This window comes from Triticum urartu, chromosome 7A (assembly GCF_056163025.1).
Source record: "Triticum urartu cultivar PI428250 chromosome 7A, HENAU_Tu73, whole genome shotgun sequence".
NCBI classification, from domain to species: Eukaryota; Viridiplantae; Streptophyta; class Magnoliopsida; order Poales; family Poaceae; genus Triticum; species Triticum urartu.
The window spans coordinates 396,494,957-396,515,093 of NC_141879.1; the positions used below are offsets into that span (position 1 = coordinate 396,494,957).

The window sequence follows — 20,137 nt, forward strand, 5'->3', positions numbered from 1 at the left end:
TCGAAGACTTTGTCCTTGTTGACGAGTAGTGAAGAATAAAAGTTTGCTTGGCTGGCAGTCCAGAAGCGCTTCCTTCTAAGACGAGCAGAGTCATAAGGGTTATAGTCTGTGAAGAACACATGCTCACCGAAGAAGTCACCAGCCTTGAATTTCTGCTTCTTTGAGAAGGGATCCTTTGGCTTGGGGTGAGGAGTGTTAGTCAATTGCATCACAACCTCAGGGATCGTGATCTCAGGTTCCGCAGGCTGAGGAAGTTCAGTTTCTTCTTTAGTGGCAGCTTGGGACTTCAATTCTTCAGCAGCAATGTCATCAGCGCTAGTGGCTAGAATTTCTTCATGGATGGACGGAGTGGGGTGTTGTCCTTCAGAACCCATTTGAACTTTAGTAGTCACTGGGGACTGAGGAATTTGTTGCAGAGGAGTGAACAACGGAGAATTGGGGTGCTGACTTTCCCAAAAGTCATCATTCAAAACTGGAGTTGTGCATCCAATGTCAACATCTTCTTCTTCATTCATGTATTCAACGCCGGCCTCTTCAGAAGTGAACTGAGGCATGGGCGATGAGACTATTGGGGTTGAAGGGATTGCATCCGCTTCAATTTCTTCATCCAACTGCTCTGAAGAAGCAGCAGAAGGAATGTCTTCACCTGATCCGCTTGGGATCACGTATTCTTCATCAAAAGGAACGAGTTCCTTTGATGGCATGCTTGAGACTGGAACGGCATCAATAGGATTTTCAAACGAGCTGGTCAGCAGCTTCATCTTCTTCGGAGCTAAAGAATCTGATGCAGTTGATGCCTTCCTTTTCTTCATAGATGCACGCTCTGCAGCATTGTTCTTCTTCACATCTGATGCAGATGGAAGGATCGGAGTTGGGGTAGGTGCAGGAGGAGCAGAGGAATTTGGTTCAATAACTTCAGGCACAACTGATGCAGTTGCCCTGACTTCTTCATTTTCTTCAGGCGCAACACTAGTGGTTGCCCTGGCAATTTCTTCAGCGGCTGGAATGGAGTCATCAGCCCTGGTATTGTGAGAATCTTCAGTAGCCTGATTTTCATCAGTGGTGCTGGCATGCTCTTCAGTAGGCTGAGCAGATGCTTCAGCCTGAGGATTTTCTTGTTGCATTGGGGCTGCAACATTGGAAGTGAACTTTTCAGTTATCTTTACAAATATGACTTTGGCTCCAAGCCAGTCAGCATTGTAGCGATCAAATTCATCACTCAGTTTATTAATCTCAAATTGAAGAGAAACAAGTTCTTCAGGTGAAAGCTTCAGAACGTTTTGCTTTAGAAAGTGCTCTTTCTTGTACTGCGCTTTCTTCACCCTCCTTCCCTATTCAAATTTCCATTTTTCTTCATCGATGAAGTGAGTCAGCACATGACTTTGACCAGGAGTGAGGTTTAGCTCAGGCAGAGGGGTGTTGGGGTCCTTGTGCCACAAGTCAATGAAGTCTAGGATCAACTTCGGATCCAGCATCAATGGCACATTGCTGCCTTTGGCTCTAGCAGCCATGTGTTGCCTATCTCTGATGATTTCAATGAGGTCTTCATCATCAGCTTCGTCATCTTTGGACGGTACTTGAAAGGCGACATGCTTCTTGTGAGGACTTGGTCGAGAGCCTCGTCCAGCAGTGGCCTTTGTCTTCAGCAGAGAGGGGCCAGTTAAAGAATTTGGTGCAGCTGAAGAACTAGCAGAAGCTCCTGAGGCAATAGAGATGCCTGTTGTCCTTTGGCATGTGGCGAGATGCACAAGTGCTGAGGATTTTGACGGAGGAGCTGAGGACTTTGGAGGAGCTGGAGCAGCTTGAGGAATTGGCCGTGAGGGCTTTGAAGAATCTGGCCTTGAGGGCATTGCTGAGGAACTTGGCCGTGAGTGCATTGAAGAAGAAGGAGCACTGGGCTTATGTGCGGGCTTCTTAGGCATGGATTTCTTCGGCTTGCTAGCAGAGGCCTTAGCAGTGGCAGCAGCAGCAGCAGAGTCTTCATTAAATTTCCTCACTGCTTCCTTAGCTACTTTGGCTAGCTTGGCCTGGCGCTTGGCCCATTCATCAGGATAGTCCTCACCACGCTTGAGGCTGGTGGGATCAGCTTCTTAGCCAGGTGCCAATGGAGGTCTTGGGCATGGAGGATTAAGAGAGAATTTCTTCACATACTTGGGAGTAACATATCTGTACTCCCTCCATTCCCGTGCCCATCTCCTCTCTATCCTTTGTATGCGCACCTTGTGCTGATTTTTGTCCTCCTTGCCAAATTTGGCCTCATCAGGAGTACAATAATCCTTGTATATGTCATCAGGAATCTCGAAAGCAGTATTGACCTCAGGCCTCTTTCCTCCCTTCTGTGGCTTCTTACCGTCAGCCATTTTCTTCAGCTGAGGAATTTGAGCAATGGAATTCTTTGAAGAGGTGTGCAACTTTTCTTCGAGGAACGCTGCAAATGAGGTAAGTTGATGAGAACCTAGAGATTCAGCAGCGGACATGTGTACCTATGAATAGAGTATAGTTGCGAGGAATTTGGAGAGGTCATATGAGTTCTCAGAAGGTTTTGCAATAAGAACAAGTTTGAGGAATTTGACCGGTTGAGTCTTGAAGAATTTCACTAAGCATTCTTTGACTTAGGTTCTAGAGTTGTACAGATTGAAAAATCCACACAATTGAGGAATCTTGAAGAAAAAGTTGCTTAGAGAAACAGATCAAGAACAGATGTTATGGGAGGTGTCCAGTGTGTGAAGATTTGAAGAATAAACACCTTTTGAAGATTTTGTAGAGAACATTTGAATCAAAGAGGGCAGTAAAAGTAACTTTTAATTACCCTGGATGAAGAACACGACGAACTGTGAAGTGTAGATTTGAAGCTCGTTGGTTCAGATCTTCCACACCCTAACTTGGCTGAGGAAGACAGCTACGGCGGCGGCGGAGTGAAGAAGTCCGCAGCCGGCGCGAGTATGACGGCAACGAGGTCGAGGCAGTGAAGCTCTTCCTCACCGGCGACGATGGAAGTAGCGGCGGCGCTAGGGTTTGAGATCTCGAGCGAGGGAGTGAGGTCGAGCGGAGTAAAAACGAAGTGAGGAAGGGAGAGGGGTACTTATAGCCGAAGTGAAAAACTACTCGCCCGAGGAAATTGGACGAACGTTCCCCTAACCCTTCTCATTCGTGTGACATGTTTCACCCACGTACTGAGAGGTGACGATCGTGTGCGATCGTGGGTGAATAGGATAAGTATTATCGTGGAATGTGTAACGGTTTGAGCAGCAAAAATCGAAAATTCAGATAAGATAAGTTTAAAGTTTCGTTCGCAATTTCTTCAGCTGACAAGGACACAGTGAAGATTTTGAACGAGTTTCAAATAGAACGCACATGAAGAATTTGTGAATAGACTAGGTTGAGTTTAGCATAGAGGGGGAAGGGTCCAATCACATTCACTTAGCAGAACAAGCAACTTGAAGAAATAGCAATAAGTGAATGTTGTAGAGGACATAAACTCATATATATAGCCAATGAAGAAGAACAATGGAAAGAGTGAAGACAATGCAAGTTGAAGGACAACTGAGGAATTTCAAAACTGAGGAAAAAACTCAAATTGAAGATTTTCAACTTTTTGTGGTGGCGTGACCCACCGTATAAGAATGATGGGTCACGCCACCACCAAAAGTTGAAAATGAAATGCTTCGTTAATTTCTTCACACTTAGAGTGTTAGTCTTCATTGATTGAAGAAAAACGTTTCTTCATGTGTTGCACATCTAAGTCATCAGTTTTGCATAAGTGTTAGGATGTGTGTACTTTTCAAAGAACATTTGAACATTCTAAGATATTTAGCTCACATCGCAACTTTCTAAATCTCTTCTCATCCAAGGGCTTAGTGAAGATATCGGCTAGTTGTTCTTCAGTCTTCAAATGCTCAATAGAGATGTCGCCCTTCAACACATGATCACGAAGAAAATGATGACGAATCTGAATGTGCTTTGTCTTCAAGTGCTGAACTGGGTTATGAGCAATCTTGATGGCACTCTTATTGTCACAGTAGAGTGGCACATTCTTCACATTGACGCCATAGTCCTTGAGAGTTTGCTTCATCCATAGCAGTTGAGCACAGCAAGAACCAGTAGCAATGTACTCAGCTTCAGCAATAGACAGTGATACGCAGTTCTGTTTCTTCGAGGACCAACAGACCAAGGATCGTCCGAGGAAATGGCATGTGCCAGATGTTGACTTGCGGTCCACATGATCACCAGCATAGTCAGAGTCTGAAAATCCAATGAGATCAAAAGCCGAGCCCTTGGGGTACCATAATCCAAGTGTTGGTGTGTGAGCTAGATATCGAAGAATATGCTTCACAGCCTTATGGTGTGATTCCTTTCGGTGTAACTTGAAATCGGGCACACATGCAAACACTAAGCATAATATCTGTCCTAGATGCACATAAGTACAATAAAGAACCAATCATGGAGCGGTATACCTTTTGATCGAAGTTAATACCATTTTTATCAGTGCATAGATGGCCATTTGTGGGCATAGGGATTTTGACTCCTCTGCAATCTTGCATGCCGAATTTCCTCAGTACATCCTTGAGGTATTTCTCCTGAGATATGAATATGCCATTGCGCTGTTGACGAATCTAAAGACCTAAGAATAATTTCAATTCTCCCATCATAGACATTGATATTCTTCACTCATCATATAGGAAAATTTATCACTGTAACGTTGGTCAGTACAGCCGAAAATGATATCATCAACATAAATTTGGCACACAAACAATTCACCATCATAAGATTTAGTGAAAAGAGTTGGGTCAAGTGAACCGGGTTTGAAGCCTTTCTTCATGAGGAATTCCTTTGAAGTATCATACCACGCCCGAGGGGCCTGCTTGAGGCCATAGAGGGCCTTATTGAGTCTGAAGACTTTGTCGGGATGTTTTGGATCTTCAAAACCTGGGGGTTGAGCAACATATACTTCTTCCTCAAGCTTACCATTAAGGAATGCACTTTTCACATCCATTTGATATAAGATGATATGATGATGGTTAGCATAAGCAAGTAATATGCGAATAGCTTCAAGTCTAGCAACAGGTGCAAAAGTTTCATCAAAGTCAATTCCTTCAACCTGTGTGTAGCCTTGAGCTACAAGCCATGCCTTATTCCTCACCACAAGGCCATTTTCATCTTGCTTGTTGCGGTAGATCCACTTTGTGCCAATGATATTGTGCTTGCGAGGATCTGGACATTTGACCAGTTCCCAGACGTTGTTGAGCTCGAATTGATGTGGTTCCTCTTGCATAGCTTGAATCCACTCAGGCTCCAGAAATGCTTCATCTACCTTAGCGGGCTCTGTGATAGAGACGAAAGCAAAGTGCCCACAAAAGTTAGATAAATGTGAAGCTCTTGAGCATGTGAGAGGACCTGGAATGTTGATGTCGTTGATGATTTTCTCAATTTGCACTTCATTTGCAACGCAGGGATGAGCGGGTTGTCGTTGAGGAATTTGATCAGCATTTTCTTCAGCACCATTTTCCTCAGGTGCATCAGCATGACGTTGTTCATGTTCTGGAATGACTTCTTCAGCAGATTCTTCGGTAGGAATGACATCCTCAGTAGCCTTGAACTTAATAGATTCCTCGGGAGGTATTTCATCTGTCACAGGAGGTAGGTGCTCTCTTTGCGAGCCATTAGTCTCATCAAACCGCACATCTACAGTTTCAACAACCTTGTGGTGATAGGTGTTGAAGACTCTGTAGGTGTGCGAGTCCTTACCATAACCGAGCATAAAACCTTCACGTGCTTTCAGTGCAAATTTAGAACTGTGATGAGGATCTCTAATCCAACATTTAGCACCGAAGACTTTGAAATAAGTCACATTGGGTTTCTTGTCAGTGAGAAGTTCATATGCAGTTTTCTTGAAGAATTTGTGAAGATATACCATGTTGATGATGTGGCACACAGTATCAATTTCCTCGGTCCAGAAGCGAGGAGGCGTCTTGTATTCATCAAGCATAGTGCGGGCCATCTCAACAAGAGTCCTTTCTTGCGCTCCACGACACCATTTTGCTGAGGAGTATAAGAAGCAGATAACTCATGAGTAATACTAAGTTCATCAAGATAGTCATCAAGACCAGTGTTCTTGAACTCAGTTCCATTATCACTTCTGATGTGCTTGATCTTCACACCAAACTTGGTTGAAGCCCTTGAGGAAACCCGTTTGAAGACTTCCTGCACTTCAGTTTTGTAAGTGATGATATGCACCCATGTATATCGAGAATAATCATCAACAATGACAAAGCCATATAAGGATGCAGCATTAGTAAATGTGGCATATTGAGTACGGCCAAAGAGATCCATGTGAAGAAATTCAAATGGTCGAGTAGTAGTCATGATAGTCTTCGCTGGATGCTTGGCCTTGGTCATCTTTCCAGCTTCACAGGCTCTGCATAAGTGATCCTTGAGGAATTTGATATTCTCAATGCCAATGACATGCTTCTTCTTCGTGAGCGTGTGCAGATTCCTCATGCCAGCATGACCAAGTCATCGATGCCATAGCCAGGCTTCTGAAGCTTTTGTAAGTAGACAAGTAGCAGGTTGTGGTCCTGTAGAGAAATAAACAATATACAAATCTCCTCTCCTAAAGCCTTCGAAGACTTTGGAATTGTCAGCTTCCATGATCACAACACAACGATACTTTCCAAAGACAACAACCATATCAAGATCACAAAGCATTGAGACAGACATGAGGTTGAGCCCTAAGGACTCGACAAGCATGACTTTGCCCATGTGTCGATCCTTTGAGATTGCAACCTTACCTAGACCCAATACCTTGCTTTTGCCTTTGTCAGCGTAGGTGATATGCTTCAGATGTGATGGAGATAAAGTAGAGTCCATCAATAAGCTCCTGTCACCAGTCATGTGATTTGTACATCCACTATCGAGGACTCACGCAGTGGCTTTGGGTTGATCATCCTGCAGATGAATTAGTGCAACTTACGAACTCATGTACTTCATCAGTGAAGAATATGATATCAATTTCATCAGATCAATTTCATCAAGCAATAGAACAGATAAAGCAGTATAAGGACATGAGAAATGAAAATTCATTTCTTCATGATTAGCTTGTGTCCTTTTAAGCACATTCAGGTCTCCAGCAAATTCCTCAGACGATTAAGTTCGTCTGGAGACCTGACCCTGCATAAGAGATTAGTTCTTATTCTTCACCACCCACATCTGAAGGGGTGGCAAAGAGTTCATCATTCTTCGAGCTCCATAAGAGAAAGGTGGCATAGATGCCAATCCACTTTGTTTCGCATAAGAAGGATTAGGGTAAGCATAGGAGTAAGCAGAGAAATTCTTCGAGGATTTATGAACATAATGATTTGAAGAATAATGCACATATCCATAATCCTTAGATCTTCCCTGCGAAACAGACGGGTTAGCATGATGATGTTCATATGAGGACTTTGATCCTTTTGAGGAATTTGATACACGTGAGGAGTTTGGTCCATATGAGGAATTGGATCCATATGAAGAATTTGGTCCATATGAAGAATTTGATCTGGGGATCCTATTCTTCACAGGTGGTGTCATGATGACATTCACCTGAAGATTTTCAAGGCACCTTTTGGGAACCCAGATTTTCTTCATATGAGAAACGTTCCTGCAGTTAGTGCCAACATATCTAGCAAATACTTCACCATTCTGATTTTTGAACAGTTTATATTTGGAGTCAATTGACTCATCAGAAGAATATGAAGATTCACATGTACAGCCAGATAAAGTAGATGGATCCACTGAAGGTCCCTTTGCAGCAACCCATGAGGTTTTGGGATACTGCTCAGGTTTCCAGTAGGTCCCATCAGCATTGAGTTTCCTCTCAAAGGCAATACCCTCTTTCCTAGGGTTCCTTTCGAGGATCTGCTTTTAAGCACGTCACAAAGAACCTGATGCCCTTTGAGGCTTTTGTACGTGCCTGCCATATACAATTCCTTCAGCCCTGCATCATTAGTGATACTCGCAATGTCCTCAGATGAGGAATTAGTGATAGCAGAGGCAGTTAAAGAATTTGTAGCAATGGAAGTATTTGAGCATTCAGGTGAAGAATTAGCAGTTTCACATTCAATGCACCTCAAACATGGAGGAACAAATTCATCCTGAGTAGCGCTGATCTGTTCATCCTCACTAGATTCGGAGGAGGGATATTTGAGTACTTTTGAGCCTTTTTCCATGAAGCAATAGGTGGGAGCGTAGTCCTCATCACCATCATCAGTAGTGTTGGGAAGGTCCTTTTCTTCAGAGTTGAAGATGGACTTGCTGACGAACGCGGTAGCGAGGGCTAGGCTCGCCACACCAGAGTCTGACTCCTCAGATTCCTCCTATTCCTCATTTTCCTTAGATTAAGCCTCAGAGTCCATTTCCTTGCCAATGAATGTCCAAGCCTTCTTGGAGCTTCTCTTCTTGTGAGATGAGGACCTTGAAGATTTTGATGACGAGGACTTTGAAGATTTCTTCTTCTTCTTTGAATCATTAGAACTGTAATCCTTGTACTTCTTCTTCTTTGATTCCTTTTCCCACTGAGGACAATCTTGAATGTAGTGTCTGGGTTTCTTGCATTTGTGACAGAGTCTCTTCTTGTAATCATGGGATGAGGAATCTGATCTCAAGTCACCACTTCTTGAGGATTTACCAAAGCAACCACGTCTTGAGAACTTCTGGAACTTCCTGATACGTCTCCAACGTATCTATAATTTTTGATTGTACCATGCTATTATATTATGTGTTTTGGATGTTTATGGGCTTTATTAAACACTTTTATATTATTTTTGGGACTAACCTATTGTAACACCCGGATAATCATGCTACAGTGATCTCACGTTAATGGTGACACGTCACCTCTGTCACTGTAATTAATCTCGGATTAATTCAAAACCGTTTCAAATTTAAATCCTAAATAAGTCAAACGTCAAAAGTTTTCAAATATTAAAATAAAATGTTTGGGCTATGTCTAATATTGCATCGGTAATTATGGTGAAGTAAACACCTTTTTATAAAATGCCTAAATACTTTTAGATGAATTAAACAGGAAAGAAATAATAAAAGAAAATACAAAAGGGGAAAACAAAAGAAAAAGAAAAGAAAGAGAAAGCCCCCCCCCTCCCTGGGCCGTGGCCCAACTGGGCCAACCCCAAGCCCAGCCGGCCGGCCCGCTACCTCCCCTCCATAACCCCCACCAGGAGGAAACCCTAACCCCCACCCGATCCCCACTCCCCCCCCCACTCGCCCCACCCCGCTCGCCCCCCTCGCTCCCTCCCCGATCTGGATCGGGGAAGCGAACCCACGACCGCGCCGAGCCCAACGCGCCCCCGCCGCTCGACGACGACGCCGGAGCCGTCCCTCGCCGCAGCCGCTCGTCTCCCCGTCGCGCGGCCGTCCTCGTCCTCCCCCCCGAACGGCCTCCACGAGCCCGCGCCGCCGCCTGGACCTCGCCGCCTCGCCCCCCCCCCCCCCCCCGACGCCACCGTCGATGACGACTCCTACTCCACCGGAGGTGCCTACTACTACGTGATGCCCGCTGACGACGACCAGGAGTAGTTAGGAGGATCCCAGGCAGGAGGCCTGCGCCTCTTTCGATCTGTATCCCAGTTTGTGCTAGCCTTCTTAAGGCAAACTTGTTTAACTTATGTCTATACTCAGATATTGTTGCTTCCGCTGACTCGTCTATGATCGAGCTCTTGTATTCGAGCCTTCGAGGCCCCTGGCTTGTAATATGATGCTTGTATGACTTTTTTTTATTTGTAGAGTTGTGTTGTGATATCTTCCCGTGAGTCCCTGATCTTGATCGTACACGTTTGCGTGTATGATTAGTGTACGATTAAATCGGGGGCGTCACAAGTTGGTATCAGAGCCGACTGCCTGTAGGAACCCCCCTTCCACACTCCTTGGCCGAAGTCGAGTCTAGACATTGCAAAAACTTTTACTAACTTGGCCGTGTGCCTTACGGGCCCACGTCACCATCGGGTGGTACTAGGATCTTTTACTCCTCGACCTTTACTCTGGGACTATGAACTCTCTTCTACTCGGGTTCAACGAATTTACTAACTCTGACACTAGGATCCCGTTACGACATTCACCCCAAAGTTGGATAAGCCCTAGTTATTCTTTAGAGTAGTACTTGAACATTATCCACATTGTCATTTGACTCCTGTGAAAACATCTTTGTTTTCAGATGGAACCCACAAGGCAGGTCGTGCACCACACGACGGCCATTGGTGCCTCAGGATCACCTGCTGTGTTGGTTGAGATGATGACCTATCTGGGTTATCGCTGGCACCCTGAATACACCGTCTATGAGGAGTACCAGGACTTCAACCAGGAGCAGTACCGTGCCATCGTCCACCTCTACTCTCGAGAGTATGACTCCACTACCGTGCTGCACACTGCTCATGGAGTTGGAGTGACTATCGATATGGCGGTCCACGATGCTGCTTATGCTGCTCTGACACGTCTTCGTCGAGAGTATCAGGAGTTGGACACCTCCCCCTTCAGGCACATTGCTATCGCATCCGATGTTGGTGCGGAGGGATACTACACTGCTGCCTACTCCACTGTCACCCGAGAGCCCTTCTACCATCAGAACCTGGTTCTGCATGCTGATGGGCTGGATAGAGCTAACCGAGCTCTTCGCCACGAGTTGTACACCACCCGTCAGCACCTGTATCGTGCTCTGACGCTGTTGCACCCCTCTGTCCGCTCTGGTGATCTGTCGCGTTCTGTGATCTACCCTGCCCGGACCGTGATGCCCCAAGGCGTCGGCTGGCCAGATGTGGGAGGCTACTCTCCTGCATTGGGTCCTCTCCTGCCACCTGCGCATCGGGTTCCGCACCAGAGTATCCGCGGACCCCAGGCTACTCGTGTGGAGGTCTTCCCTTCGCGTCACTACCAGCTGTCGGGCTACACCTACCTCCGCAGTACCGCATGGGACTGACGTAGACTTGCTTATTAGTGTTAGCTGCATTCGCCGCGAGCCTGTGTGCCGCCTATGATGTCTTAGCCTATGTACCGAACTCCGTGTAACGAACTCTATGCTGATCTCTTTTGTAAGATATGCCGACTACTATGTAGTATCTGTCGTGCTACGTTCGTTGTGCATGTTTCATCATGAATGATTCTTGGTTTTTTTTGCAATTCCTCAATGCTGAACTACCCCTGTTAAATATTAGCAGGATGGTTAGACCAGGTGGTCGTGGTCGTGGTGCCAACGCCCCACCACCGCCTGAGTACATGGCTGGGATGATGCAACAGTTTGAGCTGAATCGTCAGTTCATGGAGAATATTATGGCTCAGTTTCCTCGCCCCAATATGAACCAGCAGCCAACCCAAGTGACTCTGCAAGATTTCATGCGCCTCAACCCAACCGTGTACCGCAGCTCAACTCAGCCTCTGGATGCTGACGAATGGCTCCGTGACATCACCTATGAGATGGGGTCTGCTGATGTAGCCCCTACCAGCTATGTCACCATTGCTTCTTTCTTCCTGAAAGGACCCCCGGCTCAATGGTGGGACAGCCACAGACGTACTCTGCCAGCTGGAACAATCATCACCTGGCCAGACTTCCAAGCTGCCTTCCGTGCTCGCTTCATTCCTCAGGGAGTCATGGACCGGAAGAAGCGTGAGTTCCGCAACCTCACCCAAGGCAACAAAACTGTGGAAGCTTATCAGCGGGAGTTTCTGGACTTGTCCCGCTATGCTGAAGAAGACATTGCAACTGATGCACGCAGACAGGAGAAGTTCCGTGATGGCCTTCAAGCTGACATCAAGCTCGCACTTCTAGTGCATGACTTTACTGATTTCGCCACCTTGGTGAACAAAGCCATCAACGTCGAAACTGGTCTACAGGAATACCAGAGCTCTCACAGGCGCAGCCGTGACACGGGCTCATCTTCAGGCCCGTCCTCGCAGAAGCGTAAGATATGGATCCCCAACAGCATGTACCAGCCGAATGCGCCTGCCCCAAGGCAGTCCTATGCTGCACCTCGTCTGCCTACTGCTCCAACTAGGCAGCCAAGACTTCCAGCTCCACCACCACAAGCTCCTGTTCCCACTCCCAATAATGGCCTCTGCTACAAGTGTGGTCAGCCAGGTCACCGTGCTAGGGATTGCAATCAGAACCAGAATCAACTGGCCCTCCCAGCAACTGGCCGTGGAAGCAACCAGCCTCGCAACAACAGTGCCAAGTCTTATGGTCGTGTTCATGCCAACCATGTTGATCTCAATGAAGTTCTAGACCAGCCTGCTACCGTGATGGGTACACTCCTAGTAAATTCAGTACCAGCATCTGTTTTATTTGATACAGGAGCATCACATTCATTCATATCATCTGAGTTTGCATTCATGCATGGCATTAAATACGAAGAGATGAACACTGTGATTGTGGTACACACCCCTGCAGGCCAGTGTCAAACCTCTATGGTTAGTCACAACGTTCCCGTTGAAATTGAAGGACTGGAATTCCTTGCCTCCCCCATCGTACTGAAGTCCTGTAGCATCGACCTCATTCTGGGAATGGATTGGTTGAAAGCGCATACTGCTTCTATAGTTTGCGCCACTAAGGTCGTCCATCTGCTACACCCTTCTGACGAAATAATTGCTTACCAAGCTCATCTAGTTCAGAACGCCGAGGCACGTCTTTATGCCTTGAATGCGTTGAACGCTGCACCACTCGAGGGCATTGAAAACATTCCCGTCGTTCGTGAATTCCAAGATGTCTTCCCAGAAGAACTTCCAGGGATTCCCCCTGCTAGAGCTGTCGAATTCATCATCGACTTGAAACCCGGCACCACCCCTATAGCTAAACGACCCTATAAGATGCCGCCGCATGAACTCATTGAGCTTAAGGAGGAAATCGACAAATCTCTTGTCAAAGGTTTCATTCGCCCAAGTTGCTCTCCTTGGGGAGCACCTTCTCTTTTTGTTAGGAAGAAGGATGGGACAAACCGATTGGTCCAAGACTACCGTCCTATAAACCAAGCTACCATTCAGAATAAATACCCTCTTCCTCGGATCAATGATCTTTATGATCAACTGGCTGGCTCATCAGTGTTCTCCAAACTCGACTTGAGGTTGGGTTACCACCAGATCCGTGTTCGTGAGGAGGACATCCCAAAAACCGCCTTCATGACTTGGTATGGATCATACGAGTACACCGTCATGTCATTCGGCTTAACGAATGCTCCAGCCACCTTCTCTCGTCTGATGAACTATATATTCATGGATTACCTCGACAAGTTCGTCGTGGTTTATTTGGACGATATCCTTGTATTTTCCAAGAACGAAGAAGAACATGCTGCACATCTTCGTCTTGTGCTGGAAAAACTTCGAGAGCATCAACTGTATGCTAAGTATTCCAAGTGTGAATTCTGGCTCCCCGAAGTAACCTATCTTGGGCATGTCATCTCCAAGAATGGTATTGCCGTCAATCCTGAACGAGTTCAGGCTATTCTCGATTGGACTCCTCCGAAGAATGTCAAGCAAGTACGAAGTTTTCTCGGTCTCGCCAGCTATTGCCGTCGATTCGTCGAGAACTTCTCCAAGATTGCCAGGCCTCTGACTAATCTGTTGCATAAGGGTGTCAAGTTTGAATGGACAGACAAGTGTCAGGAAAGTTTCCAGGCGCTCAAAGACAAGTTGACTTCTGCCCCCGTGCTTGCTCCACCTGATACTAAGAAGGACTTCGTCATTTACTGCGATGCTTCCCGTCAAGGATTAGGCTGTGTCCTAATGCAAGAGCGCAGAGTGATTGCTTATGCCTCTCGTCAACTGCGCCCTCACGAAGAAAACTACCCGGTTCACGACCTCGAGCTTGCTGCTGTCATTCATGCACTGAAGCAGTGGCGACATTACCTTCTCGGTAATCGTTGCGAGATCTTCACCGACCATCAAAGTCTGAAGTATCTGTTTACTCAGCCAAATTTGAACCTACGCCAGCAAAGATGGATGGAGACTGTTGCAGACTTTAACGTGGGTATATCCTATACCCCCGGCAAGGCTAATGTAATGGCTGATGCCTTGAGCCGCAAGACTTACTGCAACCACCTCCAGGTCCACAAAGTTCAGCCCTCGCTTGCCGAAGAATTTAGAAGGCTGAACCTCCATATTGTTCCTCCGGGATCACTCGCTCCCCCTCCCGAAGATTTCCCCAAACGGAACCTCCATGTTGTTTCCAAGGGTTCTCTCAATACCCTGGTTGCGAAACCAGATCTTGTGGACACCATCAAATGGATACAGAAATGTGACGATGAAGTCCTCAAGATTAAGCGCGACCTAAAAAAGGGAAAGCCCTCATTCTTCACGATCGCCGACGATGGCGCCTTGTATTTCAAAGGGCGCCTAGTGGTACCATGTTCGAAGAAAAACCTGGATAAGACTAAAAGGGTTATGCAAGAAGCCCATGATACGCCTCTGTCCATCCATCCTGGTAGTACAAAGATGTACCAGGATATTCGTCAAAGATTCTGGTGGTCTAATATGAAGCAGGACATTGCTCGTTATGTTTCTGAGTGTGATGTTTGTCGCCGAATCAAAGCAGAGCATCAAAGGCCTGCTGGAACTCTGCAACCTATCTCTATTCCTGAATGGAAATGGGACCATGTTGAGATGGACTTCGTCACTGGATTTCCCAAATCGCAGAAAGGTAATGATGCTATTCTTGTCGTCATTGACCGGCTTTCCAAAGTTGCCCATTTCCTGGCGGTTAAAGAGACAATCACTGCTAGTCAGCTTGCTACTCTCTACATGGCCAGAATTGTTTCACTTCACGGTATCCCACTGGTTATCAGTTCAGACCGTGGCAGCTTATTCACTTCAAGGTTTTGGGCGAGTTTCCAAGAAGCTATGGGGACTCATCTGTCGTTCAGTACTGCGTTCCATCCTCAGTCGCAAGGACAGGTTGAACGTGTCAACCAAGTTCTCGAAGACATGCTTCGAGCTTGTGTAATCTCATTCGGCAAGAAATGGGAGGAATCTCTTCCATATGCCGAGTTCTCTTATAATAATAGCTATCAAGCTAGTCTGAAGATGTCCCCCTTCGAAGTGCTATATGGACGAAAGTGTCGAACCCCTCTGAACTGGTCAGAAACTGGGGAGCGTCCACTCTTCGGTCCGGATATTATCCAACAGGCCGAAGAACAAGTTCGCATTATTCGCGAGAATCTCAAGACTGCTCAGTCACGTCAGAAAAGTCAGTATGACCGTCATCACCAAGACATGGTCTATCAACCTGGCGAAAAGGCTTATCTTCGAGTTACACCAATGAAGGGTGCTCACCGCTTCGGGATCAAGGGCAAGCTAGCTCCTCGCTATATCGGTCCCTTCACTATTCTCGAAAGGCGTGGAAAGGTGGCATATCAACTGGAGCTTCCGCCGAACCTTTCTCAGGTTCACGATGTGTTCCATGTGTCACAACTCCGCCGTTGCTTCAAGGATCCAATCCGAGCGGTGGATCATGAAGTGCTCGAATTGCAACAGGACCTCTCTTATAAAGAGCATCCGGTCCGCATTCTTGACCAAGCTGAACGCCGCACACGTCAGAAGGCGATCAAATTCCTCAAAGTCCAGTGGTCGAATCACTCTGAAGACGAAGCCACTTGGGAACGCGAGGATCGCCTGCGTGATGAATACCCCGCGTTGTTTCTTTCTACCTCCTAAATCTCGGGACGAGATTTCTTGTAGTGGAGGAGATTTGTAACGCCCGGATAATCATGCTACAGTGATCTCACGTTAATGGTGACACGTCACCTCTGTCACTGTAATTAATCTCGGATTAATTCAAAACCGTTTCAAATTTAAATCCTAAATAAGTCAAACGTCAAAAGTTTTCAAATATTAAAATAAAATGTTCGGGCTATGTCTAATATTGCATCGGTAATTATGGTGAAGTAAACACCTTTTTATAAAATGCCTAAATACTTTTAGATGAATTAAACAGGAAAGAAATAATAAAAGAAAATACAAAAGGGGAAAACAAAAGAAAAAGAAAAGAAAGAGAAAGCCCCCCCCCTCCCTGGGCCATGGCCCAACTGGGCCAACCCCAGGCCCAGCCGGCTGGCCCGCTACCTTCCCTCCATAACCCCCACCAGGAGGAAACCCTAACCCCCACCCGATCCCCACTCCCCCCCACTCGCCCCACCCCGCTCGCCCCCCTCGCTCCCTCCCCGATCTGGATCGGGGAAGCGAACCCACGACCGCGCCGAGCCCAACGCGCCCCCGCCGCTCGACGACGACGCCGGAGCCGTCCCTCGCCGCAGCCACTTGTCTCCCCGTCGCGCGGCCGTCCTCGTCCTCCCCCCCAAACGGCCTCCACGAGCCCGCGCCGCCGCCTGGACCTCGCCGCCTCGACCCCCCCCCCCCCCCCCGACGCCACCGTCGCCTTCCTCCTCGCCGGCGCCGTCGTCACGGGACCACCTCGACCCCACGGCCGAGACCCTACGCCCCGCCGTGAGCTCCGGCCCCCTCCCTCTCTCCCCTGGTTCTCTGACCGCGGCCTCGCGTGGCCCCGCTGCTCGCCTCGCCGCCGTTCAGTGCCCGCGCGGCCTCTGCCCCGCGACGCTGCGCTCCCCCTGCTCGCTACCGCTGCCTCTGTCGCTCCTCTGCTGCTGCTCGCCCGCGCCCCGCCGTGGCCACGCACCGCTGCTGCTGCTGCCGCTGCGCCTCCCTAGCGCCCGCCGCGCCTGCGGTGGCCCTTGCGGCCCCGCCTCTCCGCCGGCCACCACTGCACCTGGCCTCGCCCCTGCTTCCCCTTGCCGGTGCCGCGCCGCCGCTCCGGTGGCCATCGCCGACCACGGCCTTGCCCGCACCCCGTTCGGGCGAGCGCCCGCACCCGCTCGCCCGCGCCCTCTAGGCCCCGATGGGCCACTAACATGGGGGCCCCAGCCCCAGAATGTTTTGTTAAGAAAAAAAAGAATTAAAAATAATATGTAAAATAAATAAAATAAATAAATAGATAATAATTTAATTAATTAATTAATTAAGGAATTAATTAAGCTAATTAATCATAATTAGATTAACCTAACTAACTAATTAGTTTAATTAAACAGTAGTTAGTTTAGTTAAACACTTATTAGGCTAAGCAGTCAATGACCAGTGGGTCCCACACGTCAGTTGACCAGTCAACACCTCTGTTGACTGCTGACGTCATGCTGACGTCATGATGACGTCAGCAAGCACTGTTCTGGATAATGTTTTATTAAAATAATTAAATAAATCCTGAAAATGATTTAAATCTTTTAAAATTAATAGAAAATAAACCGCAGCTCAGATGGAAAAACTTTGTACATGAAAGTTGCTCAGAACGACGAGACGAATTTGAATACGCAGCCCGTTTATCCGCCACGCATCCCTAGCATAGCGAACACGCAACTTTCCCCCTCTGTTTCATCTGTGCGAAAACGCGAAACACCGGGGATACTTTCCCGGATATTTCCCCCCTTCACCGGTATCACCTCATACCACGATAGGGCACCCCTAGCACCGCTACTTGTCATGTCATGCATCGCTATGCATCTGTTTGCTTAAATATTTATTGTTTCTTCCCCCTCTTCTCTCGCTAGACACCGAGACCAACGCCGCTGCTACCCAGTACGACTACGGAGTTGACGACCCCTCTCTCTTGCCAGAGCAACCAGGCAAGCCCCCCCCCCCTTTGATCACCAGATATCGCCTACTCTTCTCTATACTGCTTGCATTAGAGTAGTGTAGCATGTTACTGCTTCCCATTAATCCTATCCTGATGCATAGCCTATCCTTGCTACAACTGTTGTTACCTTTACCTGCAATCCTAATGCTTAGTATAGGATGCTAGTTTATCATCAGTGGCCCTACATTCTTGTCCGTCTGCCATGCTATACTTTCGGGCCGTGATCACTCGGGAGGTGATCACGGGTATATACTATATACTTTATACATGATACATGTGGTGACTAAAGACGGGTCGGCTTGAGGAGCACCCGCGAGTGGATCTTTGAGGCGGAGCGACAGGGCAGGTTCTGACCACCTAGGAGAGAGGTGGGCCTGGCCCTGGTCGGCGTTCGCGGATACTTAACACGCTTAACGAGATCTGGGTATTTGATCTGAGTCTGGCCATTTGGTCTATACGCACTAACCATCTACTCGAGAGTAGTTATGGGTATCCCGGCGTCGTGGTATCAGCCGAAGCCTTCGTGACGTCAGCGACTGAGTGGCGCGCGCCGGATTGGAACGTAAGCCTGCTCTTGTATTAAGGGGGCTAGTTCTGCTTCCGGCCGCGTTCACAACGTGCAGGTGTGCTAAGGGCGATGGGCCCAGACCCCTGTGCGCTTAGGTTTAGACCGGCGTGCTGACCTCTCTATTGTGCCTAGGTGGGGCTGCGACGTGTTGATCTTCCGAGGCCGGGCATGACCCAGGAAAGTGTGTTCGGCCAAATGGGATCGAGCGTGTTGGGGTATGTGGTGCACCCCTGCAGGGAAGTTAATCTATTCGAATAGCCGTGATCTTCGGTAACAGGACGACTTGGAGTTGTACCTTGACCTTATGACAACTAGAACCGGATACTTAATAAAACACACCCTTCCAAGTGCCAGATACAACCGGTGATCTCTCTCTCACAGGGCGACGAGGGGAGGATCATCGGTTAGGATTATGCTATGCGATGATACTTGGAGGACTTCAGTCTACTCTCTTCTACACGCTGCAAGACGGAGGCTGCCAGAAGCGTAGTCTTCGAAAGGACTAGCTATCCCCCTCTTATTCCGGCATTCTGCAGTTCAGTCCACATATGATAGCCTTATTCCAGTTGATACCAATGCATACATATGTAGTGTAGCTCCTTGCTTGCGAGTACTTTGGATGAGTACTCACGGTTGCTTTCTCCCTCTTTTCCCCCTATCCCTTCTACCTGGTTGTCGCAACCAGATGTTGGAGCCCAGGAGCCAGACGCCACCGTCGATGACGACTCCTACTCCACCGGAGGTGCCTACTACTACGTGATGCCCGCTGACGATGACCAGGAGTAGTTAGGAGGATCCCAGGCAGGAGGCATGCGCCTCTTTCGATCTGTATCCCAGTTTGTGCTAGCCTTCTTAAGGCAAACTTGTTTAACTTATGTCTGTACTCAGATATTGTTGCTTCCGCTGACTCGTCTATGATCGAGCTCTTGTATTCGAGCCTTCGAGGCCCCTGGCTTGTAATATGATGCTTGTATGACTTTTTTTTTATTTGTAGAGTTGTGTTGTGCAACTTACGAACTCATGTACTTCATCAGTGAAGAATATGATATCAATTTCATCAGATCAATTTCATCAAGCAATAGAACAGATAAAGCAGTATAAGGACGTGAGAAATGAAAATTCATTTCTTCATGATTAGCTTGTGTCCTTTTAAGCACATTCAGGTCTCCAGCAAATTCCTCAGACGATTAAGTTCGTCTGGAGACCTGACCGTGCATAAGAGATTAGTTCTTATTCTTCACCACCCACATCTGAAGGGGTGGCAAAGAGTTCATCATTCTTCGAGCTCCATAAGAGAAAGGTGGCATAGATGCCAATCCACTTTGTTTCGCATAAGAAGGATTAGGGTAAGCATAGGAGTAAGCAGAGAAATTCTTCGAGGATTTATGAACATAATGATTTGAAGAATAATGCACATATCCATAATCCTTAGATCTTCCCTGCGAAACAGACGGGTTAGCATGATGATGTTCATATGAGGACTTTGATCCTTTTGAGGAATTTGATACACGTGAGGAGTTTGGTCCATATGAGGAATTGGATCCATATGAAGAATTTGGTCCATATGAAGAATTTGATCTGGGGTTCCTATTCTTCACAGGTGGTGTCATGATGACATTCACCTGAAGATTTTCAAGGCACCTTTTGGGAACCCAGATTTTCTTCATATGAGAAACGTTCCTGCAGTTAGTGCCAACATATCTAGCAAATACTTCACCATTCTGATTTTTGAACAGTTTATATTTGGAGTCAATTGACTCATCAGAAGAATATGAAGATTCACATGTACAGCCAGATAAAGTAGATGGATCCACTGAAGGTCCCTTTGCAGCAACCCATGAGGTTTTGGGATACTGCTCAGGTTTCCAGTAGGTCCCATCAGCATTGAGTTTCCTCTCAAAGGC

General features: G+C 47.3%; 1 protein-coding gene across 1 annotated transcript; it reads left to right on the forward strand.

Annotated features, from left to right (window-relative positions):
• The first annotated feature begins 11,628 nt into the window (after window positions 1-11,628).
• LOC147959724 (uncharacterized) lies at window positions 11,629-14,531 on the forward strand. The gene is made up of 2 exons (XM_087532871.1): window positions 11,629-12,724; window positions 14,509-14,531. Exons 1-2 carry the CDS (start codon window positions 11,629-11,631, stop codon window positions 14,529-14,531), a joined length of 1,119 nt encoding a protein of 372 aa, XP_087388997.1.
• Window positions 14,532-20,137: the final 5,606 nt, after the last annotated feature.